At 47.0% G+C, this 25,270-nt stretch overlaps 1 protein-coding gene across 1 annotated transcript in view; it reads left to right on the top strand.

Annotated features, from left to right (window-relative positions):
- Window positions 1-1,545: 1,545 nt before the first annotated feature.
- EFNB2 (ephrin B2) overlaps window positions 1,546-25,270 on the top strand; it is a 44,885-nt gene continuing 21,160 nt past the window's right edge. Inside the window, exons 1-2 of the mRNA XM_032611619.1 lie at window positions 1,546-2,025; window positions 24,778-25,061. Coding sequence (XP_032467510.1) covers window positions 1,904-2,025; window positions 24,778-25,061 — 406 coding nt within the window. The 5' untranslated portion in view covers window positions 1,546-1,903. The remainder of the gene's footprint in view (window positions 2,026-24,777; window positions 25,062-25,270) is intronic.

Below are 25,270 nucleotides of genomic sequence, written 5' to 3'. Positions count from 1 at the left end.
AGAGTGAAAAGAAAACATAAGTATCTAAACGAGATGTTTTTACCATATATATTTTCTCTTTTAAATTCGTGGATAATTTGCCTTAAAAACAAAAAGAATTTGTAGGAATACTGGCCGGTTCTTTGCTTTTAAAACATTAAAGATGAGAACTGTTACATTTGTACTGTGCCTGATTTGTGCCGAGCTCTCCCTGCTGTTGGTCAGGTCATTTCTGCCGACCCTCCTTCGGACCCTCTACGCGGTTAGCTGCGCGGGGTCTGGGTCCGGGTGGCCCGAAGAGTCGTGCTCTCGCCGGCAGAGCGCGCAGGCCGGCCGCTAGTGGGCGCTGTGGGCCCGCGGAAGCGGCGGCGCGGTGGCGCTCGTCCCAGAGGCTCTTAGGCAGGCGCTTCGCCGGGAATCCAATGGAAGAATTCCTGCCGCCTCCCTGTTTCGGCGCTATTCGTCACGGTCACCCCTAAATTCCCGGTCACTCTGGGGAGGTATGAGCGCGGCCCGGAGGCTAATTAAGGAGAAGATCCCGCGGCGGGCGCGGGTGTGCCGCCGTGCACTCGGGGGAGAGGTGCTGCCTTCGCGGGAAGCGAGGTGCGGAGGGAGCGGGGCCCGGGCGGCCGCGCCCCGGGAGTCGGCTGCCTCGCTGGCGCCGCGTCCCCGGGAGTCATTTTGCGTCTCCCGGCCCCACTGACTTAGCTCGGGCCCCAGCCGACGTTCGGTACCGAAACCAGGTGTGAAACACATCACTGAGAGGCCTGGTGGGCGCGGCGAAGGGCTGCGCAAGCGGGGTGTGAGCCAGTCTACGCAGAGGGGGCTCTGCAGTGAAGGAGGGAGACCCACGGGAAGCCCACTGCCTTCCGCTCCGCAGGGAAAGTTTCCCCCTCGACGTTGTACCTCTGCTGAAGTTTGGACACTTGCCGGGCAATGAGAGCGCGTGCTGGGCGCGGGGACAGGTGCCCCGGGCTGTCCCGCTCCCCACTCGCCCGGCCCTACCATCTCGGGGGGCGCCGGGTGCACGCGCAGGCCCGTCTCCTTCGCGGGCTCCCCCGCGCGCCGCTCGCGCCGCCGCCCGGGACAGGGGGCGGGGCTCACCTGTCAGCCCGCGCCCCGCCTCGCGGCGCCCAATGTCGGGTGGGGGCTGCTGACGGACCGGCCGGCTGCCCAACCGGCTAGCGGCTGCCGAGCGGCGGGCCAATGGGCTGCGCGGTGTGGGGCGGGGCCCCGCGTTTATAGTGCTCTGACAGCGCGCTGGCCGAGCTGACTCTCCTCGGCGGGGACGGCGGCGCCGGCTGAGGCGAGGAGACGCGCGCGGAGCTGGTCCCGGCGCCCTCCCCGCACACAAAGGCCCGCGCGCATCCGGCGCCCGCGGCGAGCACCGAGCCCCTCCTGCCTGCTCCGCGGGCTGGGAGCCGCGAGGACTGTGGAGGCTCCTGTGCGCCCGGAGACGCCCCTCGCCGCCCGCGCACCGCGCTCCGCGCTCCGGGACATGGAACCGCGCCGAAGCGGCGCCCGCGCGCTCGGGCCGCTGCCCGCCCCCCTGGATCTATAGTGCGAGGCGGCCCGCCGCCTCCGCCGAGCCGTCTCTTGGCCTTTGTGTCCCGGCCGAGCGCCCTCCCTGACGCCCCGCGCCCGGCACCCTGGAGCCGCACGGGAGCCGGCTGTCCGAGCTGCGTCCGGCGCGGCGACCCGGAGCCCCGAGCCCGCCGCGCCGCCGCGCCCCTCGCGTGCGCTCCCGCCCCGCGCTCTGAGGGCCCCGAGGGGAGCGCCACCGGCCTCGGCGCCCGCTGGAGCTGCTCGGCGCGCCCCGGAACTGCCTGCAGTCTCTCCCTTGTCTGCCCAGAGGATTGGGGCTCCCGGCCCGCACCTTGTCCCTCCGACGCCAGGAGTGCGCGGAGCTGGGAGCGGCTTGGCCATGGCCGTGAGGAGGGACTCCGTGTGGAAGTACTGCTGGGGAGTTTTGATGGTTTTATGCAGAACTGCGATTTCCAGATCGATAGTTTTAGAGCCCATCTATTGGAATTCCTCGAACTCCAAGTAAGTCGCGTCCACGACCCCCCTCGATCGCCGCCCCGAGGTCCGCCGCGTCGCGCTGTCCCGGCGGGAGGAAGGGTCGGGCTGCGGAGCCTCGGAGCCTGTTTCTGGACCCTCGATTCCTCGCGCCCCCGGGTCCCCCACCACCACATTTTACTTCGTGGAGACTCCGCTCGGCCTTCCAGCCGGAGCGCCGGCCCTAAGGGGCGCTCTCCTCGTCCTCCTTCCCCCTGGGAGCTCCCCGGCGCTTAAAAAAAAAAAAAAAAGCCCTGTTGACTCGGGTGTCGCGTCCGGGAAGGTGTCCGATGGCGAGGCCTGACCCTCACTTCCTCCAGAGGACGGGAAGCCGGGCCACCAACAGGCTGAGCGGCACTCAGGGGCTGGCGGGCTCCGGAGAGGCAGGGATGCTGCGCTCCTGAGGAGCGGCGGAGCGCGGGCCGGGGGCAGTGAAGCGCACCGCGGAGAAGGGAGCCTGTGCTCCCTTGGCACGCCCGGAGCTCGCGCGCCTGGGCGCTGCGCCGCCTGCCCGGGGTTGCGCGGGGAGCTCGCCTGCTCGGGACAACTCGGGCAGCGGGCCCTTTTCTCCTCGCGCGGGAGACGGGCCTTAGGCTGCTCCCGGGGAACCCTCTGCACGTCGGCCTCTCCCTTTGCTTCTGAACCGATGGCCCCGAATTCTGTGGTCCCGACAGCTAACTTGATTTTTTTTAGGGACGCTGTCTGCAAAAGCTTAATTAAGGCCCTGCCCAGTCGACGCAGCTCCTGAAGCCTTCGCGCTTGGGGAGCCTGGGCGGGAATGGGATCCTTGGATCCGACTTGCTTTTATCAAACAGTGCAGCCGGGAGAAAGCCAGGCCTTGCGGAGGTTTTCAGTCCGAGCAACCAGAGTACATTTAGAATTTAGAAGAGGCGATCCATCCATAAATATATATGGCCGTGACTCGTAGTCGTCTGTGCGTTCAGGGTTGTATATTACCTCATTCTGGGGATACATTTAGAATCCTAGCCAAAAATATTTTACAGAATCATGGAATTTTAACCTTGGGAAGCTTGGGGAAAGTATGAAAACACTGGCTGTTCCTACTTTGTCAGAAGCAAAGTCAATGACCTATTTGAAGTTGAGTAAATCGGCCATGGATTTAGAAATAAAGGGATGGGGGATCGATTTAAAGATCACATCGTAATTAAATAATTACATCCACTCTTAAGAGTGGTCAGTTTCAGATTCACCAACATGTTAACCAAGAATTCCCTATTAGAGGGCGAAAGACGTCACCGCTGTAAATGGGATGAAACAGAGATTCTTGCAGGATGCTGGTTGGCACTTCCCAACACTGCTCCTGTGTAGAAGTTACTTAATGCAGCCTCCTTCCCTGGAGCCTGATCTTGGATGGACTTCTTTTTTTTCCCTGGGTGTAAGATCATCGTGATTGCTGAGAAAGCCGCGGCAGTGACGGCTCTGGTCCACCACCGCAGCGTGAGACGCCGGGTGGTGCGGGAAAGCGCGAGGCTGGGACCTGCGGCCCGGGAGTCTGGCCGGGAGCCGGCGGAGCCGCCGGCTTCGCTTTCTGCCTCCAGGGGTCACTCTTTCCTGCGCGATGCTCGCCGCGCCGGCCGCGCCTCTGCCCCCCAGGCCTCCTGCTCTGCCCCGCTTGGCGCTTTCGCTCGCCGACCGTCTTCGGGAGCCGGTTTTTGGTTTGGCGTTTCCCTCCCCGCCCCCCAACAGGATTTAATTTTTACATTTCTATCTTGTTTAAAGAAATTCCCATTAATCCCTTCAGCGTTCGGCTCAGTAGACGTTATCTGGTTTGTAGGATCACAAATACCTACTTGGGGGAAAAAAAAAAAAAGGTAGAGCAGTCATTATTTCAGCCTAAGGTTTCGACACGAATGTCTTCTTTCCCTCGTGCGCTGGGGGAAGGGAGTGACTTATATTTCCTCACTGATATTTACTCACTAGCCTCCTGTGAGGGTCGGGCTGTTTTTCTGAGCTGTGGCCACTGATTTAGACCCTCCTGGAGGCCTGCTTTTGGAGAAGCCTCCCTCCCCGTACAGACGATGTTGCTGTTGGCGTGACTGCTCCTGCCCTCAAGAGTAGAATTTCTTTTAAAATTCGCACGTAATGGCTGGCCTAGAGGAAGGGGTCATTTGTCCCCTGGAAAAGGTCTGCTTAACAAAGTTATGCAGCTGAATCCTAGCTTGAAAGATCAGAAAGATTTCTTCCTGGAGGAATGATATGAAAGAGCCTTTTCTCAGTTTGAGAATGAATTAAAAAAACCCAGAAAAACCCGGTGCCAAGGAGTTGCCTGTTTGTTGGGGAAGTTTCATGTTTATTTCCAGGGAAAAGTTTCCGTCAGTAAATGGGATGTGGCAGGAAGGTAATCAAAGGCATTGAAGTTGCACATCAGTTCCTCGGGACTGTGGAACAATTCATTTGTAATGAAGCAGCCATCAGTAATTAGATTTGTTTCATTCGGAGGTCAGCTTTTTTAGCAGGTGGTGGACAGAGGGAGCGTGCAGCAGCTGTTTGGATACAGGGTCCAGAAAATCCTTTGTAAATTCACCGTCTCCATAACTACTTTAATCACACTGTCTGCCTCTCCCACCCCCGAGAGTTTTTGCAGTAGTGGGAAGAAGTTCCAAATACTGAAACGGTAATCACTGCACCCATAGGTTCCGGAAGAGTTGTGTCAGTTGTAGCCATTCAGGTTGTGTAGTTTGTTGGTTTTTTTCTGTTTTTTGGTTCTTTTTTTTTTTAACTCTGGAGAGAAAAGCAAAGCCTGGCTTAGCATTTCAGTAGAACAATTTTCTTCCAGCACGATGTTTTTGCCAAAGTAAAAGGGTTGGCTCTTTTTTAAAAAAGTATCGGTATGGTATTCTAGAGTGAGTTACACTGACTTTGTTGAAAATTTCAGCAGAGCATTCATATGTTACGTCTAGGGGTGCGATTCCCTAGGCACCATATACTAGTTAACCAAGCGTTTTGCTTTTCCCAGGTCTTTTTCCCCTACATAATGGTGAATTCCTGGTATTGATTGCCTTGATACAAAAGAATGGCTGGATAATATCCAGATAACCTATAATACATGGGTCCACCACAGTCAGGCTCTGAATAAATACGGATCTGTCAGAGATTGATAAAATAAACTACAATGGATAGTGCTGTTTAAACAGTCCATTCAGTACCATATATAAGCCAGCCTGCCTTCCATTGTGTCTGAAATTCTTATTTTTGTAGGTAAACAAATGCACATTCAGCACGGATTGAATAGCTCCTTGAACTGTGCTCCCCGGTTTGCGTTTGGGTTAATCTTGTCGATTTTAATATAGAGAGGAAAAAAAGCCCAAAGCACCAAGGGGTGGAATTGTTAGTGCTTTCACATCTACATTCCTCACATTTTGTCAGGATGATAAACTGTAGGCAATGGACTGTCGCTGTTCCACGGGATGACTGAGAAGGGAGAGCACAAAGACGGGGCTGCCGGGAGGTCGCACAACATGTTTGGGAGCCGTCTTTTCAGATGAGGACAGAATTTATTTGGGAATCGTGTGTCCAGGGACTGTACTTTGTAACCTCAGCAATTACAGCTTCGAGCTTCAGAAACGGGAGCTGGAGGTTAAGATGATTCTGTTAAGCACTTGCTTCTAAATCTTTCACAAAGCGCAGCTCTTGACACTTGTCCCAGGATGCAAAGAAATGCAAATGACTCCAGCATTCCGAAGTGTCCCTGACTCCCAGGCTGAAGCAGGGAGACAGGTAAATTAGCTATCAAGCCCCAGACCAGCTGAGAACTGCCGATGGGCATGGTTTCTCCATACAGAGTCAGCTGGAGAGTAAATGGTATGTTTAGAATAATTATCGGTAAACCCTCTTATCTGGAAATTTACAGAGAGGAATCCTCTGGTCGGTGGGTCAGCGTGATAATTACCCGCAGAGGGGCATCGCTACCTGGCCTTGCACTGAAATGCTTCAGGTAGCGCCGGGGAGGTTGAGGGTGACACCCACCATCTGGCAACGGTTCCCAGCGAGGTCACCTAATGGGAAATGATTTGAGATCCCAGCATGACTGCAGTGACGCGTCACAGGAATAGGAGTGGCGGGGGAAGGAAATACAGACTGGAGACCCTCTTCAGAAAAGAAAAAAAAAAATCTAAGAAGGACATTACTTGAGCATTTCATGAAAACTTTATTCTTAAATTCTCCCACTGCAAATTAGACAAAAAGAAGGAGGGCTCTTGTAAGGAAAATAATCATTGAAATGATACTCGGGCCCACCCAATCTCCGCCTTCGCTGGCTGCTGACCTAAAGAGCCTGTTTTTCAGGTCATTTATCATATATCTACATAGATTTGCTTATGAGCTCGCCCTTTGTGTGGTGGAGTAGAGCCTTAAATAGGAGTGTTCAACTGTTTAAAATATTTTGGTTAAAATATGCAGAACCCATAGAACTAGAAGCTTCTAGTCGGGAATTAGTTCTTTCAGGGAAGAGCTGCCCCCCATCCCAGTTTTTATTTATTTATTTATTTTTAATTTTTTTTGGTGGGGGGGAGGAATTAGAATGAGGCTGGGAGAAGGGTAGAAGAAAAGCAAAGAGGGAAGGGTAGGGTATGGGACAGGGTTCCGAACAGCTTGGAAAAACTCCTGTGGCTTCATTGTCTCTCTAAAGCCAAAGAACACAAAGACATAAGCAATTCAGCCCTTCTCCCATGATGGAAAATGTAAACCGTGGACATGGCTCTCCTGTTTGACTTGTTTAATTCTCATTTTAAATTCAGTACTATACGAGCCGTGTGAACTCTGAAGATTTCTTTAGTAATCCATTTTGTAGTTCCGAATCAAAAACAAAGTGAAAGGGTCTGACACAATTTGCTTTTATTTTTAGGCAAATCAACCCTGGTCATAGTTAATAAGGGGATTACAACCCAGACTGGGTCTTTACAGATGTAATGTAAATCAAGGGCAGAGTATAAAGAAACTGATCCCTTTTGATTGAAGTATGGTAAAAAGGCATAGAGAAACTAGCAGCGGTAATCTGATTGTATGGCAATAAAACCACCATTTTCTGTCTTTCAGATAAAAATAATGTGGTAAATCCATGCAGTTCATAAGATGTAAAGGCAGATAAAGGGTGAAGCCATGGCAACATATAGATTAGCTGGATGTCGGCAATGACATGTCTCTGAAAAGGGTGTAGAAAGGAAGGCCCTTGCTCCAGGCTGTTGGCTATTATGTGTGAGCCACACAGACTTGGAAACTCGGATTAGAAAGTATGAAAGCCCCACTTGTGGCCTGGGATGGTTGAAGCCGGGAAGAAAAGATGCTCAGTTCTTGCTCATTGGTGGCGGATAATATGGCAAAGGTAGATTCCATTGACTCCCTTTTCCAGAGATTGAGATTGGGGGCTGATTAAAACTTCAGATCACTGCAGTTAGTTCAGGCCTGCAAGGTTTTCCTTTTTAGCTCCTGGCCTAACAGTGGCGGCCGTTCTGTAGGATTAGCTGCAGTTGGCGGTGCTCGCCTTCATCTCTTTAGGCTCCAGGCAGGGACCTGCTGGGAAGGAACAGAGCCCAGAGGGGCTAGGTAGGCCCAGAGGGATCCGAAAAGAAAACACAGACCTTTTGATTTCAGCCATCTTTCAGCCCCGGAGAAGCCGGGGTAAACATTATACATTGTCCCCCTCCCTCTTCCAGAGAGCTCTCCTCTGAGTTTTGTCTCTCCCACCCTGGAAAAAAACATATAATAAAAAAATAACAGGGGGAATTGAGTTTTCATTCAAATTGGTAGTAATCCAATATGCCCAAACCAACGGGCCCAATGGAGATGGTGTTTCACTCCTGTGAGTTGAGCTGAATGGGACAGGCCCCCTTCGTGTAAACGATAGGATTATAAAAGTGTGAGTGCTGCCAGCTTGAAAGTTAAAAACAGCAGAAGCTCGCCAGGCTGTTGAATCTTATTGCCCCCTGTCCTGAACAACCTTGTAAATAAGCTGGGCTTTTGTTTTGGCCGTCCACACTTTCCATTTTAGTCGTTACCCAAAATCAGTCATTGAAGCTGTGATTGGGGGGCAGAGTGGCATCGCAGTTGCGTCAAGCCGGAAAGGAGATTTGTGCTTTATTGCCCCCTATTCGGGGCCTTAGAAAAGTCCCAGCATTTCTTTAGGAAAGTCTGAACTTAAGACGCTGACAATACTGAAAGCTTACAAACACCCCAAGTGTCTGTCTTGCTGGCGTGGATGGAGGGGATTCAGGGCTGGTCTCTGAACATGGGAACTTTCTAGAGGAACACGTTCTGTGTCTGAAGATCTTCACTACATCCTAAATATTCTATTTCAGACCCATTTCGTGGATTTTGTTGCTAATTCTCAGAGAGCTGACTCAGCTGTTTGGAGCTATGGATTTATTGCATTTGTTGCCTATTTTTCTGGTCATCACTGTGTCGCTTTCACCACTTAAAAACATTTAAAACATTGCACAGAGACCTGCCCTACCCAGTGCCAGCTACTTTACCTTCCTTTCTAATTTAATTCAGAAAACATATCAAAAGATCCAGTACATTTGTCCAGATTCATCAAAGAGAACGGACACTCCCTAATTTACAAGCTGGTCACATCCCAGCACCTTGCATTCTACATCTGACAATGATTGCTAATGGTCCATTCAGCCAAAGTATTTGCTTGTTAGCAGGGAACAGAGCATGATAAATGTCCAGCAAGCTTGCGGCCTCCTTCCGCCTTTCAGATGCAGACTGGTGCATATTTATGGTAGGCAAAGGACAAAAGGAGGGGCTGAATTGCCCTGGCCTCCAGCTTTCTATGAGGAACAGGGTTAAAATGATTAAAGAAATGATATAGGAAAGTCCTGCCACTTGTTTACAAACCAGCGTCCAACACGTAGCTTTGCGTTCTACCTGCAAGAGCCTATTGCAGGAGCATTAGGGATAAGGATGGTTGGATCCGGCGACCCAGTGAAAAGAGTAGGTGATAAATTATGAAATGTTTTCCGTGCACACTGAACGCCAGGTGCACCAATTTCTGTGGCTCCTGCAGAGAATCAGCAGAGGCTCTTTATTTCCCTTTTGATGTATAGATATCAAATATGTAATTCTAGTCCAAAGCATTTTGTGGCTTTGGACACAGACATGCTGTTTTCAAATGAAAAACCATAGTAGGAGAAAGCTCCATTGAAGGGAAACAAGTTGTTTCTGCTCTTAGTAATCCTCCAAACAAAATATGAAGAAAAAATTGGCAGTAGTGAAGTGTTAATAGTTTGCTGTTTCCATTCTCGAGAGCATGAGTAGGTAAACGTTCTAACTACTCAGTGGTGGGCAAGCATTCAGAAGGCTACGCGTGAACTGTGCTTTGAAAACTTCATTTGCTTCATGTTTTCTATATGAAACTCTTAAACAATCCAGTTCATTTTCTCAATTCACGTTTGGTTGCATCCAGTTTTAATTACAGTCCTTGGATCCTTCTACCAGTACTTGCTAGTTAAGCCTCTCTTGCCTCTGAGGCGTTACTCTGTGCTTTTCACATACTGATGACTCCCGTATCCCGCCAGAGTAGTTATGAGTGCTACCCACATATCCCTGTGCACATCAGAAGCTCTGACCTGCGGAGCCAGTGTCTGAAATGCCACCTTCCAGCCTCTCTGCAGCCTCTCGTGTTCCAGCTGAGGAACCCGAGGTCCAGCGTGACACCACCACCTGCTGAAATGCTTCTGAACTCGGTCCTTGCTTTTTCCCCCTGTTAAGGTGGCTCACTGTGGTCTGAAACATTTGTCCTGAATGAGAACTGTCTTATGAGTGAGTGGGGCTGAGCCAGTTACGTTCAAGTCCCGCTCAGAATGCATCTACCTGCAGAAGAAGTTAGAAAATGCCAGTTTTCCCTTAGCTTACCAGAACTATATTTGGGGTACATTTTAGATAAAAACAGACTCTCCTAAGCCCTGCATCCCCCTTTGTCTATGGGAAAATGGATCTTCATGAGAATGGACTGTCCTTAAAGTTCACGATTTCCCTGAAATGACTGCTCTCTCCTTATGGTGTAGATCAAACATAACTTCTTTAAATCTTTTCTCTGTAATCCCAGAGCACTTTAGTTAAATACCGAGGGCACTGGAGGAACATAGTACATGGCACTGTCATGATTCATATGCAAGTCTTAATCCCCTTCACCACCCCGCCTATCCCTAAGAGGCAGGCACCAGAATGCTTTCATGTCCTCAGTGTCTTGCCGGCGAGCATTGACATCCAATGAGTATTAGTCGGAAGAGCAGACACAGCCCAGATGTCTGTTTCTGGCCGCTCCCATTAACAAATGACCTGCTACTGGAGATCTACCTCCAGCCCCGCGGCTCTAGAACTTTAGGGCATCAGAATCACTTGTTAAAACAGGCTTGCCGCCCGCCCCCAGAGATCCAGATTCCTGAGGTCTGGGTGGGACTTGAAATTCGCATTTCTAACAGGCTCTCGCTGATGCTGCTCTGAGACCACACCTTGAGAACTGTTGCCCTGGATGGAATTCTTTGGGGTAACAGCTTTTTTTGGGTAACAGCACAAGATTAGATGATCATCCTCTTAGAGGCTGCTGTGGATCCCTGAAGAAATCCGTGGCCCTTGCCTCCCTACTCTCGGCCTCCGTTCTTGCTTGGTTGATTGTTGACGGTAGATAATTCGTTGATTTGTTGGACAAGCATTTACGAACTGTGAGGTCTGTTACACTAAGCTCTGAGAATACAGTGAAGAGCAGTCTCTACCCTCAAGAGACTTCAATCCTAAGGGAGTAGGGGGACTCCCTGGTGCAAGAAACACGTTCTGTGCCGTGGTGCATGGCAAGTATGGCCGTGAGAACAGAGGAAGGAAGGGGGTGGAGTTCCTTCCGGGGGAGGGGAAACTGAGGCAGGAGAGACAGCGGTCCAGGGAGAGCTCCGAAACAAAAACCACAGTGAGCAAGTCAAAGAAACACATTTCAGGTAAGAGAGGCGAGTATCTACATTGTACTTCTGTAATCTACATTATTTCCTACGTCTGAGCAGAGCTCAAAGACAGATTCCCGCAAATGAACAAATGAACAGCTCTCTTGTGGGAGAGCTACCCCAGCGATTTCAGCCGCCTTATCCTCATGAGAATTAGCAGTGCCTTTTGATTTTCAGAAGGCCTGTGCTGATAATGGGAAAGGTCAGGCAGTTCAGTTGAGCAAAGCGAGCCGGGCCAGTGCTATTTTAGTTTAGTGAAGAGGACTGCCGTGGAATCTGGCTGTATGAGTCTACTCCCAGGTTTGTCATTTTTTAGCTGTGTAACTTTGGGAGCAGAATCCTCCGTGTCTCTCACTTGTCCCGTCTCTAAAATGGGGACAGTAATCTAACAGGACTGAAGAAAAGCAATAAAACTGTGGTCAGGATTTAAAGACCTTAGCTCTGGACTTAGCACAACGAACCAATAAACGTCAACTCTTGCTGTTGAAAGTTAATTGAGCATCTACTGTGTGCCTGTCTCTGGCTCAGTTTGCCTTCTACATACAAATGCAGAATAAATAAAATGCTAGTAAAGATTATGCCACGGCGCCTGCACCTTTTCAAGCCCCTGATGTTATATGGTACCTTGCTCAGCTGCCAGACTTCCACTCATTCTTGCAGGCCTCTCTGCTACAAGAGGCACCTTTTTATTTCCCTTCAGCTGCCAAGTTAGATGCTCTCTCCTCTGCTTCCTACCCTGATGCTTTGTTGTAACATTTGTAACCCTGAATTCATTCAGCTTCTCCACCGAGGATGGGGGAGGGCCTGGGCTGAATCCCCTTTATGTGCAGGGTACAGTAAGGGATTGGGTTGTTCAGTGAATACACAAAGGCAACCCATAGGCATGAGCAGTGTAGCCTTTTTGCATTAATGTTACATGCTGTTTCTTATTAAGAAACCTCCTCACCCGGTGGACACAGTTTGTTTCATTTAACAATGGTGGTATAGAGCACGTACTAGGGACCAGTGGCTGTTCCAGCTGCTCCACAAATACTGACTCATTAAACCTTCATAATAACCATCTGAGGGAGATACTTTCATGATCCCCAATGGGGAAACCAAGGCAGAGACTGGTTCATTATCTTGCCCAAAGTCATATAGCTAATAAGTGGGTACCGTCTGCATTTGAACCTGAGTATGCTGTTTCCGGGATCTTTCCTCGTAATTCTCCAGTTCTCTTTCTTAGGCTGTTCCATAGAGTGATTAGAAATCACATAATTAAATGAAGCATGTGTCTGCTCAAAGCAGTCCATATGAGGTGGATTAAAAGAAGGTTTGGCGTATAATTCTTCCCTTGTCCACCTTGATTTATAATCTTTCCTATGATGGACATGCGATTCTAAATGGATCCTTTGAATCTTTGATAACGAGGTTCTACCCGGTGGAAACTAGATAGTTATGAAAGTCTATCATATTAATGCATTTATTGCATGCTATTCCTTTGACTCTTAACATTTTCCTTTATAAAATGGAAACATCCGATTGTTTCTTTGCTGGGAGAAGACAAGGTCAGGTTTCAGAGGAGAGTTCCATGAGGTTCGATGCCACGCGTGTGTCAAGCTAAGGAGATAGCATGACATCTTTTTTAGAGTCCAGTCACAATTAAATGCCATTTTATTTTGGATTTGGGGATCTGTGCCAGCTTCCAGCTTGTCAGAGCTGAGAAGACTCAAATCAAGTCCAGGCCTATTTCTACAGCAAACTGGGCTTCTGGCTCCCTGCCTGTGGATTCACTCAGTGTAGCCCATCTGGCTTTTGATGTTCTGCGAGTTTGGAGCAGCTAGTTTCAGGAAGCAGGGCCAGAGGATCGGTGGGCCTGGGGTGCTCTTGATTCCTGAGCAGCCTGTGGCTCCCCAGGGCTTCGGGTCTGCTCACCTGCAGCCCTCGGGGGTCTCACACCACCAGGTCCTCCTTCCTTTCAGAGCTCAGGGCCTCAGGCATCCTCTCACCTCTTCACGGTCCAGTTCCCGTCCCTGAGTTCAGTAGCAGCCTGAATAACTCAGGGTGTTTAACGTTGTGTATGTTTTTTGGTCAAGCTCATTCCAGGCTGCTTGTGGCGACTGAGCAGGAAATGTATTGTCCCCAAAGTTACAGTGGCGCGCCATTCACATTCCGCCCCCCCCACCCACCCACCCAGTACGCGGGCCTCTCTCTGTTGTGGCCTCTCTCGTTGCGGAGCACAGTCTCCGGACGCGCAGGCCCAGCGGCCATGGCTCACGGACCCAGCCGCTCCACGGCATGTGGGATCTTCCCGGACCGGGGCACGAACCCGTGTCCCCTGCATCGGCAGGTGGACTCTCAACCACTGCGCCACCAGGGAAGCCCCCATTCACAATTTTCTTTTTTTTTTTTCTGCTTTATGCAGTTTGGGGACGATCTGTGTAGGAGTCAGTCTCCCAGTCCGGGGTTTCCTCCTTTTTGACGTTCACAGCGCAGACCTGACTTGAGAGGCCCAGGGGAACGGCTGCTGTCACCCGCCCACAGCAGATCCGTCCCTGACCCTCTCTGGAGCCATGAAGAAGGAAGTGTCCAGGAGGCAACCGTGTAGGTCGCTGTGAAGGGCTAGTGCACAGCCGTATAGATTGTGTCGGTAGATTATGCTTGCCTGGCAAGGGGGATCTCTGCTTATACCAAGAGAGAACTAGAGTCTTGTCTCTTTTTTAAACCTTACTTATGAACGTGCTCCTTCTATGATTACACAAACACCCGTTCCCGGGGGTGTGGGGTTCCCGGGGTCCAGCGGGGAACACGACAGGCTCAGTCCTGGGGTCACACTCCAGCCTGGAGAGCGGGCATCACATCCCCTTGGTGTGTACTTTCTTTCAGGGCTGTTTTCCCCACCAAAAGGAGAGGTGTCATTCACCCATAAAACATGGGTGAATGGTCTCTCTAAATAGGCAAGATTCTTTGAAGTTAAGAGGAAAAAAAAAAAAAAGTGTTGATGGAAATGAAAGGGATGAGCAGGGTTGATGGAAAAGATGCTCCTGAGCGCTCGATTGTAATACCACGCTAAGATCTGAAGTCCATCCCTTCAGGTTCTTAAAATGCCAGTCCGCTTCTTTCTGTATGATGTCCACGTGCGTTGCTTCCCTGCAGCGCTCCCACTCAGGTAGACAAGCACAGGGAGGTCCACACTTAGGTCTAAAAGAGCAGAGAACCAGCTCTTTCTATAGGAAAGCCAGTTTTCTTTCTGGGGCCTCACCTATGAATAATGAGAGTTCCAGCTTCCTTTGTAGACGCTTGCTAAGAGCATGGTTTGGAATAAGACAGTACAGGTGCAAACAAATTACACTTGGGAAAGAAGCTTGCACCGTCTCTTGCCTCCGAGGGTTATGAAATCCCCGTTTGGATGATGGGGGTGCGTGGTCAGGCCAGCATGACAAAGGTTGGCCTCCGGGATTCACTCCCCAGCCGCTTTCCCACTGCATATCTCGGCATCCCAGACCTCCTTTTCCAGCACCGCCGCCTCCCCCCGCCCCCCCCCCACCGCCCACCGCCGACTTTTGCCTCAGCTAGCTACGACATTCATGGCATGATTTTTTTTTTTTTGCAAAGTTTTGAGGGAGGAGATGTTTGGATCACTTTCATAAATAAAGACCTTGATTTTTTTGTGTTTTTTTTGTTTTGAGTTAGGCGCTTGATTTTTGTTTTTAATTCCATGCCAGAGATTAACTAGTCTCTGTGAACCTGGGCAAAGAAAACCATGATCTCTGCCCATCACATGCTTAAAGTCTGACTTAGCAATGAAGATATCTATTCCAGCGTCAGCTCGTTACAGGCAAACCTTCTGTGAATTGGAGGGTTTTGTTACAGTGGAAATTATGGTACGGATAAAAAATTAAATACATACTTGTGTTATTTTTCTGAACGAAAATTTAAACGGTGAGCATCTCATTTATCTTTGAGCATTGGAAAATGAAATTTACTTTAGCCCCCAGTGTTTTGAGCATTATATCGCAAATAACAAACAAGATTAACATCACAAGGAGTCAGCTTCCATTCCATTGTGCCGCATCGTAGGCTGTGAAATTTGATATTATTTTGACTTGTATGGTAATTGTAGAATGACAGAGGGAAATGGATTAAGTTGAAGTAGAAGGATACAGCACAGCGCACACAGACTGCCCAGTGCAGGTGGAGGTTGTTGGGCCAAGAGTGGGGCCCCTGAGCACTGTCCCTGCAGATCAGAATTTTATAAATAAAGCTTTGCTTCATTCTGCACTTTACGGTTCTTTCAAGTGTCTACATAGATGAAGAGGCCACCTTCCCAGGAAGAGTTGCAAAACCGGCCCAGGGACCTACAGGCTCACCACACCTGTGAATTTCAGTGCTTCTCATCTTTCCTTGCCTTGAAAAGATGCTGCTTGTCCTTGGTGTGAAGTCTGAAATGTACCCTGCCCCCCACTCTCAGATTTGGAACCCAGTAATGGTCTAAATTGTAGAGCCTGCTTTTAGGCACCTCTTCTTTTCCTTGAATACATCAGTTTCATGTTGCAGATGATATTTGTTTTTAGAAAAGTGTGAAAGAAGGGGCACCTGTGAAAACAGACAATTGTCCCAACACCCATCCAGCAGAAAATGCCAATTAAAGCCTCCAATTACTACCTTATTTCTTGGAGCTTTAAAGCCACTGAGAAGATAGTGGTGCATTTACTTGAAGTTTTAAGGTAATTACTTGTTCCTCCAAGCGTGGTGTCTGGTAACCTAATTCTGTATCAGCCTGACACCCTATAGCGACACCCCACTATCTCTCTGGTTTCAGAATAAGTTTGGGCAGAAACTTGTTCTGATATGAAAGTGCAAAAGGGGGCAGTAAAGTGCTATCCACAAAAACAGAAAAATTGTTTCCCCCGGTATTTCTTATGGTCGATATTACCTGAGTCTTTCTTGAGCCCCAGTTTTATTCATTTATGACAAACTCCTCTGTTTGGGGCATTTGGAGTTGATCTTATTAAGCCATAGCAGCAATCTAACATAAAACGGAAGTAAGGCAAGCCCAGATATCCTGCCTGTTGATGAAATATGCCATCAAATTCACATACTCGTGAATTTAAGTCCTTTTTTTTTTTTCTGGGGGATTTATGTTCCCAAGCGTACAGAGCATTTCTGAAAGGAATGTCGGGCTTCTGTGTTAATGCTGTGTTAGCTCCACATAGAGCTGGAAGGCCTCAAGTGCATGGGGAGGTTATGGGGTCAAGGCTTTGGGCTCATCCCTAGCAGCGAGCATCTTTTGTCAGGAAGGACCTGGGAAGATGAGCCTCAGTGACAGCAAAGCAGCAGTGGCTTGTCCTCATTCACAGTTTCAGACGAACCGGTTTACAAACTGACTGCTCTTCCTCCGCAGCCTTTGACATTTAATTAAAACTAAAAGCATTTTCTGGGAAAAGTGCATGTTTTCCAAAATGTGGTAAACTCGACGTGTACTCAATACAGAACTCTGGTTTGAGAATAAACTTATTCTGTGGTATGATTTGGGGTGTGCCAACTGCTAGGGTAATAAACTTGTTCCTAAAGCTGGGATTCAGGGTCCCTGAAATGTTAGCCAACTCCCAGATCTGTGCAGCTGAATGATTAAGCATAAACTGTACCCCATATTTTTCATCTATTTGAATAAACTGGTTGTGTGTTACTACAGCTTTTGTAGACTCAGGAATTGATTTGTTAAATAGACCACAATTCAGAGAAGAATAATTTTATTTCGTTGCATTCTCAGAAAATACATTACAAAACAGTCTAAAAAGTCTACAGGCCTTGAATATTCTGTTTTAAATCAGAGTGAGGAAAGATTGCTCAAGAACATGAGTTTGTTCCTTGAAACTGTACATTGAAACGTAATGTTCTAATCCGATCGCAAAAGCATTTGACATTTATTGCGGAAAATTATGAAAAATACAGAAAGCTAAAAATTACCCCAAGTCCACCATCCAGTAGCCCAAAGCAGCCGCAGATGAAGGCCCCGTGTTTGACCAAATCTGTGTCTGTGTCGCCAGCGAGATGAGCAGAAGAACACACCACCTACTGTGTATGTGTGTATATTTTCAACTGAACTTAGCCATTTACTTAAAATAATCATGTACTCTAATGATGTAGTTTTGAAACGAAAGGAAAAATCAGTTCTCCATGGAAAAGTAAAGTCTGTTCACTCAGACATCGAGTCTTCTTTTGCTTAGCAGTTTGCTTCAGAGGGAGAAGAGTATCACCTGTAGGTCTCTTTCCCCCCAGATTGCACGTTGGCAGGATTTGCGTCGGTCCTGTTACGTGAGTAAGATGGTCCTGTTTCTCAGGCGGATGATAGCGGCCATAGTGTGCAGAAAGATTAGGTATTTAAATAGATATTACAGTTGTACGTGTACGACAGTACACAGCAGTGGCTCTGGGTCTGAGCTGACACTCTTTAAATGAGAAGCACTGTGATCATGGCTGTCTGCAGGGGGTTTGCGTGACCCGGTCATTTGTTTGGACAGAGAAAGTGGCCATTCCTGTCTACATCCTTTCATTCTGATCTCCTTCCTTCTGTGCCAGTTTGATAGTTTTGCATTTGGCTACAATATATTGATTTGCCCTTGTTTATATGGTAGTTTGGCATATCCTTCAATTATATGCCTCCACGTAGTATTTCCCTCAGGAGAACGAGGACTTCTTACTTCAAATCTCCTTTCACAGACTCTTTCAGCATCAAGGGACCGTAGTGCTTTGGCTGTCCTTCTAGGGTCACCTGCTTATTTTTGGCAACCTTGAAGACAAGTGTAAGAAGTCGTTGCACGTTCGTCCTGAGGTGCACGTGTTGTGGGCAGGTGCAGATGCAGCAGCGGGAAGGGGAAAAAAGAGAAGCAAGGAGAACGGGGCATCCATGGGGGGCTGGGGAGAGCAGCTGTGGCTCCACTACCCAGCGGGCCCCAAGCATCTCAGCTCCTTGCTCCCGTGGATCTTGCTGTTCCGTCGGGCCAGGTTCAGGAGTCAATCAAGCAACCACTGCCCCCATCTGATTTACCCTGTGACACCTGGGGATGCGATGCTGGTCGACAGAAGGGTCCAGACTTGAGATCAAAACATGTGATGTTATGATCAGTCAGAGACAGTTGTGTGTCATGACCCCTGAACTCTTAAGTGGCAGGTTTTGGCTTTAAATGCATATTATGCTAGTTTTTTCAACGAGCGTGTGTTCCAAGAGTGGGTTAAAACATGAAAGAATATTGTGTCGCCAGGGAACTCTAGTCAATATCCTGTGATAAACCAAAATGGAAAAGAATCTGAAAAAGAATGTATATGTATGTATAACTGGATCACTTTGCTGTACAGCAGAAATGAACACATGGTAAATCAACTCCAACAAAGTAGATTTTTTAAAAAAGAATGTTGTGTCACATATGGCTGTATTATTTTAGAAGTTCCTACAATGATGACTATGAAGTATAAATGTCTAATTGAGATTATTAGAGATCCAATTTAGATTATTAAAGATTAAAGTCTAATGTGTGTTATTAGATTGATTCCCTGTGGAAGTATTAGAATCTAGTTTGGTGAATAACCTTTAAGAACTTGGATTCAGGTTGATAGGTAATCAGAAGGTAAAAACAGATTCTAATATCAAATCATTTCATTTCAGGGACTTCCCTGGCGGTCCAGTGGTTAGGACTCCGAGCTTCCACTGCAGGGGGCGCAGGTTCCATCCCTGGTCGGGGAACTAAGATCCTGCCTGCCACATGGTGTGGCCAAAAAAAACAAAAAAACAATCATTTCATTTTGGGCAGGGAAACTTTGGAAACCCTACTCAGAGTTTCCATTTTATTCCATGTTATACCGTCTCTGGATTTAGTTCAGAGTCATCACGTCTTATTGTCTTGCTTGGGAATGATTCACTGGGAAAAACCATAGGAGTTGCCTATTTCTGCTCAGCACACCCCACTGCTGTGGCATCCCAGGGAAGCCCTCCAGTGAGAGACACAAAACCACAGCACCAATGCCCAGGAAGCAGTCCTGACCCCAGACTCTCTTGATGGGGAGGAGATGCAGCTTCCCCGTCCCAGGAGCACAGCAGGGTGGCTTGCTCAGACTTTGAGTACCTGGCCCAGAAAGGGATCTGGCCTCCTGTGTTCGCTCTCCTGTATAAGACAAGAGGCACTGTGAGTCTCCTTTGTTTTTTGTTTTGAATTAAAAATCAGCAGATACTATTAAAGAAGACTTCTGACCACTTTTTTTTTTTTTTTTTGGATGTAGTTTAACAGAAACAACTTCACCTCTGTGGTATGGGTTACAAACATGGGGATTTTCCTCTAGGTGTCTTTGGCCACAAAAATGGACATAATCTCATCATACAAAAAGAAATCTGCATTTCATATTCACTAGGCAGAGTCAGTGTAGTAATTTAAAATTAGCTAGTTGTCACCACCCTAATTATTCTTTAAAAAAAAAAAAAAGGAAAACATTTCCAAAGTCAATAATAAGACAAGTCTTATTGACTATTACCAAATATTCAGGGCATAGATGTGCTATGTGGTCCGACTTGTTAAAGTCTCTGAGCAATCCTGAGGTAACCAAATCCAAATATAAGTGACCTGGCTTCAAAAATAGAACTCTCTGGTTACTGGCTTGATTATAACCTATAGGACGCATTGCTTTCCATTCGAAAATGATATTATTAAAAAATTCACCCCGTTTCCTTTCCATGTACATTCTGCAATTCTCATGCATCGTCTGGATCCATCTGTAATATTACATTTAAAACACAAGTTCCATGTGTGGTAAGTTTCTTCCTCACCCTTTGGTCCTTGGCTTCCCAGGACATGGCATGGCAGGGGTAGCAGATGGCCGCCCTTGTGATGGACAAGAAGATGGATCCATCTGGCTGCTGAGTATCCTGATCTCTGAAGCCTGGGCAGATGCCTGCATGTGGATGGACTTTCTCTTAAATTTCCCTTAACTTCATGGCTTGTCTATGAAAAGCTCAATTTAGAAAAAGCTGCATTTCCCCAAACCAGATTTATGCTTTAATGTGAGGCAGCGAGACCTGAGAAGTGTGCAGGCAAAGGGGCTTTTCCCGTCGCATCTCACCTTTGGCCTGGCGTGTCTTCATCTGGTTTGTGTGTCAAGCACGTGTACAGGGACTGAATGAAGACAGTGGTGGAAGGTGCTTTGATCAGTGCTTAGCGAAGAATAAGTGCTCAAAAGCAGCAGTGCTTCTGTTATTAGTGCTTCTGGAGGTGGTGAATTGCCTTGCATTTCAACTAGGAAGGGATTCCGGAAAACTGCCAATATTCATAAATCCTGAGAGAACGGATCCAAAACTCCATCCACAGTGCTCCTTGCCGTCCAGAAGCACCATCATACCAGAGGTGATCCTGCTGTGCTCTCAGCAACCCCCATCCCAACTCGAGCTCATCCTAGCTCATCCTATCTTCAGAATTCCTTCCGTGCCTGTGATCTGCAAATATCGATAGTTCGTGGCACTAAATTTGACTTAAATTTATTGTGTGTATCTTAGCTGCCATTTGTTCTTTCATATTTTAAGCATCTACCAGATGTCAGGCCTTGGGCATTCAGTACTGAGTCAGCCACACGTGGGACCTGCCTGCCCTCAGGAAGCTAGATTGTAAAGTCCTGGCGACCCTGATCCTAGTTTTCTGTCACTCAGAGCATCTGGTGTGGAGGTGCCTTAGTTGTTACACTCACGTTACTCTGTTTGCTCCCATGTTGTGAAGCACATGGATGGACCTGGAGGGTATCATGCTTAGTGAAATAAGTCAGACAGAGGCAAATGCTGTGTGTGATCACTTATATGTGGAATCTAAAGAACAAAGCAAACTCGTGAATGTAACGAAAAAGAAATGGGCTCACGGATATAGAGAACAAACTAGTGGTTACAGTGGGGGGGGGAGGGGCAAATCAGGGCAGGGGATTAAGAGGAACAAACTGTTATGTATAAAATAAGCTGCAAGGATAATTGTGCAGCACAGGGCATATAGCCAATATTTTATAATAACATATATAATGTAATCAATTATATGTATAATTAATTATATAACAATTGATATTAATATTATTATATTATATATAATATCATTGATTTTTATATATAATAATTATAAATTATTGAATTTATATTTTGAACCTTGAAATTTTTGAATCATTATGTTGTACACCTAAAACTAATATAGTATTCTAAATCAGCTCTATCTCAATTAAAAAAAAAAAAACTGTGAAGGTCCCAGGGGAGCAAAGAGACTCCTGGGCTTGATGTACTTAGTGATAAGTAAGAAACTTACCATTTGGGCTCTCAGCTCAACCACAGCCTTTGTCTACTGAGAAACCATAATGTCAGCAATTAAAGAGACTGGTGTGCTAACCAGCTTGTATATCTGTATACCTATATACGCTTAAAAAGTAAACCTCTAAAGCACTCCAATATTGGGTTCTTTTATATGAATTTAAATAAGGAAGCAAAAAAAAATTTTTTGTTTTTAGTTATCTGTTTTACAGCTATCAGCGTATATATGTCAACCCCAATCTCCCAATTCATCCCACCCCCGCTGCCCCTGCTTTCCCCCCTTGGTGTCCATACGTTTGTTCTCTTGAAACCATTTTTCACGGTGAAGGAGCAAATCCTTGCCTAACTTTTTGCCACAGTGTCTTCTGAAAAGTGAGCTAATGCTTTTCAAAGCATTAGGAATAGTGGGTTTTATCAGGATTCACTTTTTATGAGTGTATCAAATACGCTTATTGAAATTGAGATTCCTCCCTTTCTCTTTTATTTTGAAAAGCCATCCCATGGGTTGACCCCTCCGCATACATTGCTCCCCTGTCACTGACCGTTAAAGCTTTTTGAGTGATTAGTACCTTCTGAAAATACAGACTGAAGTGCAGAGATCCTTGTAGCCAAACCAGCCCATGTGTCCTCTGTTCTTGACCCCATCAGCCCCAGCAAAAACTAGAACTTGGATTTGGTGAGTGAAGAGAGAGTCATGAGGTTCTCACATGGGCAGGGAGGAACTCAACAGTGAGTCTTTGGTTAAGCAGGAAAAAATAATCTTCGTGAAGGAGACGGGATCTTGGGAGCATTTTGAATGAAGAAAGAGCTTGGTGAGCCCAGCTTCAGACGTAGGCGTAATGTGGGAGAATTCTAAGATGTGCAAAGATGATACACAGCTTGGGGGTGAGGGTAGGTCTGATGCATTCTCTTAAAGGAATTGAACTGATGGACAAGAGGATGGATCCATCTGGCTGCTCAGGATCCTGATGTCTGAAGCCTAGGTGGGCCCCCGGAGGAGGTGGTCCAGGGTGAAACTCGCTCAGTGTGGAGATCAGAGCTGAGAAGAGGCAGGTACCGGTGTCCAGGCTGCAGACTTCTGTTGTGATTCAGGAATACTTTTCACTACAGCTAACGTGGGGCTTGCTCTGTGTCGGCTGGTAAAGAAGCCGGTTTAGGAGAGAAGATGTTTGGAACGGGGGTGGGAAACCCCAGACAGGAGCTGGCCTCTGGTTCTCGGGTGCAGTGAAGATTTCCTAAGAAGGTCGAAGAATAAAACATGAGGAGAAGGATGTGTCAGGAAGGTGAGCCTTGTAACCATATCTAACTTATGTCGACTGCCAGGCACTTTGCCCCTGCTTCCCAAGCCCAGCAGAATCACTGAGGCACGGGGGCGTGAGGCAAAGACTTAAGCCTCAGACATTCAGATTCAGCCTTCAGTCTGTTCATCAGAAACCAGAGCTGTGTTTCAACCACAAAGATGATGGAGACCACTGGCCTTCAGAGGGGGGACAGGGAGAAGACCCTGGAGGCCTTCAGTCCCCTGGAGTTGAATTTCCCATGCGCCTCCCCAGAAAACTGCAGAAATGGCCAAGAGGTTCACAGAGAGGCTCTTACTGAATGGTGATCTACATTTGTCAACAGTTCTAGAGAATTCTATAAGGGTGCACACATGATGGTCTGAAATTTGTCATTGTTATAAAAAATAGTCATTTTGAGTTCTACTTCACAGAAATATTTTGTTAGGTGATTCTCATTCACTTTTCTTTTTCAACTTTTTTTTTTAAATAAATGTCATATATCCTTGCTTTAGCAAGCTCAGTTTAAAAAAAAATAAGAAAGAAAGGGGGCCGCCCTCCCTTTGGGATTGTAAAAGAACACATTCCCAAGGAAGAGTGACAAGCCACTGTGTTCAACATGTATTTTTTTTCCCTGCTGTAAAGAGTATTGGTTTTTAATATAAATCTGTAATGTAATTTCTGTTATGTTCTATGATGCTTCATAATCAACCTCATGCACTTTTCAGAAAAATTAATACCGTTCATTAACATTCATCATCATCTGTTCCCTCAGTATCAATTTGAAATTGGTGATGCCCATCATCCTGGTTTTCTCGCTCTCTCTCCCTCCCTCTCTCTCTCTCTCTCTCTCTCTCTCTCTCTCTCTCTCTCTTCCCCCCCCCCGCCCCCCCCCCCCGTGTCTGTCTGTCTCTCCCTCTCTCTTTCTCTCTCTCTCACCGACTCTGTCTCTCTCTCTCTCTCTCTCTCTCTCACACCGAGTCTGTCTGTCTGTCTCTCTCTCACCGTGACTGTCTCTGTCTCTCACCATGTCTGTCTGTCTGTCTCTCTCTCTCTCCCTCCCTCCCTCCCTCCCTCTCTCTCCTCTCTCTCTGAGTTATGACCCATTCATCGTCATGGCTGGTGGGCCTCCCTGGTTCAATAAGAGGTTGGATTGGAAGGACCCAGACGTGATGCTTTGTTCTCCGGCTTCAGTATTTTAATGAGCCTGCAGGCTTGGCTCCTTCGGAAGGAAGAAGAGGGGATTTCTAAGTGTGTTTTTAGTGTTAGCACTTGTAGAAGGATGTTCATTACGAAGCTCTTGTTTCAGTTTCTCCGAGAAACTCCCCATTAGGAAAGATCTTTCCGCAGCATGGCTGGGAGAAAAGAGAAAGGGGAGGAGGGCGCTGTGGTCTGTGAGCACCAAGGGGATATAGTGTGTCAGTGGTTTGGGTTCTAAAGATTTGCTTCTAAGGATTAACTGAAGCAAATACATCTCAAGGGAGGGGGGGAAAAAAGGTTTGTGGGGCAAGGACAGGGACAGTAGTTGCTGTCTTCCCCAGTCGAGGACTTTTCATCTTGCAGCTGAATCAATACTCCAGCTAATTATTTCTGGTTATTTTTTATGGGTTTGTAAGATGTTTCTTTTGTTTGGGGTAATAAAAAAACCCATTATTTGATCAGTGACTGACTAATTATGATCAGTAATTTGAAACATTCTTGATGAAACGTGTCTGTTAATTAGCATCAACAGCAAATGGAAACTAACAGAACAACAAAGTCTTAGCGCATCCACTGCTCCCTGGAATTGCTGCCCTCTTTCTGTGGCGTGCCCAATAAACTGAGGCTGCCAGTGGTTAAAAAATAATGAGCAGATGGGAAGGTCTGACTCACCACCAAGGAAAAGTCATTGTGAAGTTACACAAAGGAACACTGAAATATTACAAGCGAGGAGGCGGTAAAGAAATGTCAGTAGGTTGCCTTGATCCTACTGGGTAAAGTCAGGAGTGTGGTTTCTTTTTTTTTCTTATTTTTTTTTTTCTTTAAAGCTTAATTCCTAAATACATTCATCCCATGCTGATCTGAACTCAGATATGTTTGGTCAGTAAAAGTGTGGCTCTATAAAATTGTGGTTTGGAATTCTTCATGTTGTCTGGCCATATTGTCATGATCATTAATACTGTTAATTTTTTATCAACTCAGTGGTGCTTTTTTTTTATGCTTTTAGATTTCTGCCTGGACAAGGACTGGTTCTATACCCACAGATAGGAGACAAATTGGATATTATTTGCCCCAAAGTGGACTCTAAAACTGTTGGCCAGTATGAATATTATAAAGTTTATATGGTGGATAAAGACCAAGCAGACAGATGCACTATTAAGAAGGAAAATACGCCTCTTCTCAACTGTGCCAGACCAGACCAAGATGTAAAATTCACTATCAAGTTCCAAGAATTCAGCCCTAACCTCTGGGGTCTAGAATTTCAGAAGAACAGAGATTATTACATTATATGTAAGTATAATTCTATTCATTTATTTTATAGAAATTAGGAATTTTTGTTTCCTTAAAATTATCACAGTGGCAAACAATTGGGTGGGAACCTTTGCTGAAAAGTTTTTTAAAGAAGCCCTAGTTGAATGAGGGACCCCTGTACTAGTACTACTCATTAACATAGATACCCAAAGAGAAAAAGCCTCCTAGAGTTTTTGTAGTATTGAAAT

Source organism: Phocoena sinus, chromosome 18, assembly GCF_008692025.1.
Source record: "Phocoena sinus isolate mPhoSin1 chromosome 18, mPhoSin1.pri, whole genome shotgun sequence".
NCBI lineage: Eukaryota > Metazoa > Chordata > Mammalia > Artiodactyla > Phocoenidae > Phocoena > Phocoena sinus.
Note: the sequence above shows the minus strand (reverse complement) of the source record. Positions and strands in the feature narration are given on the sequence as shown.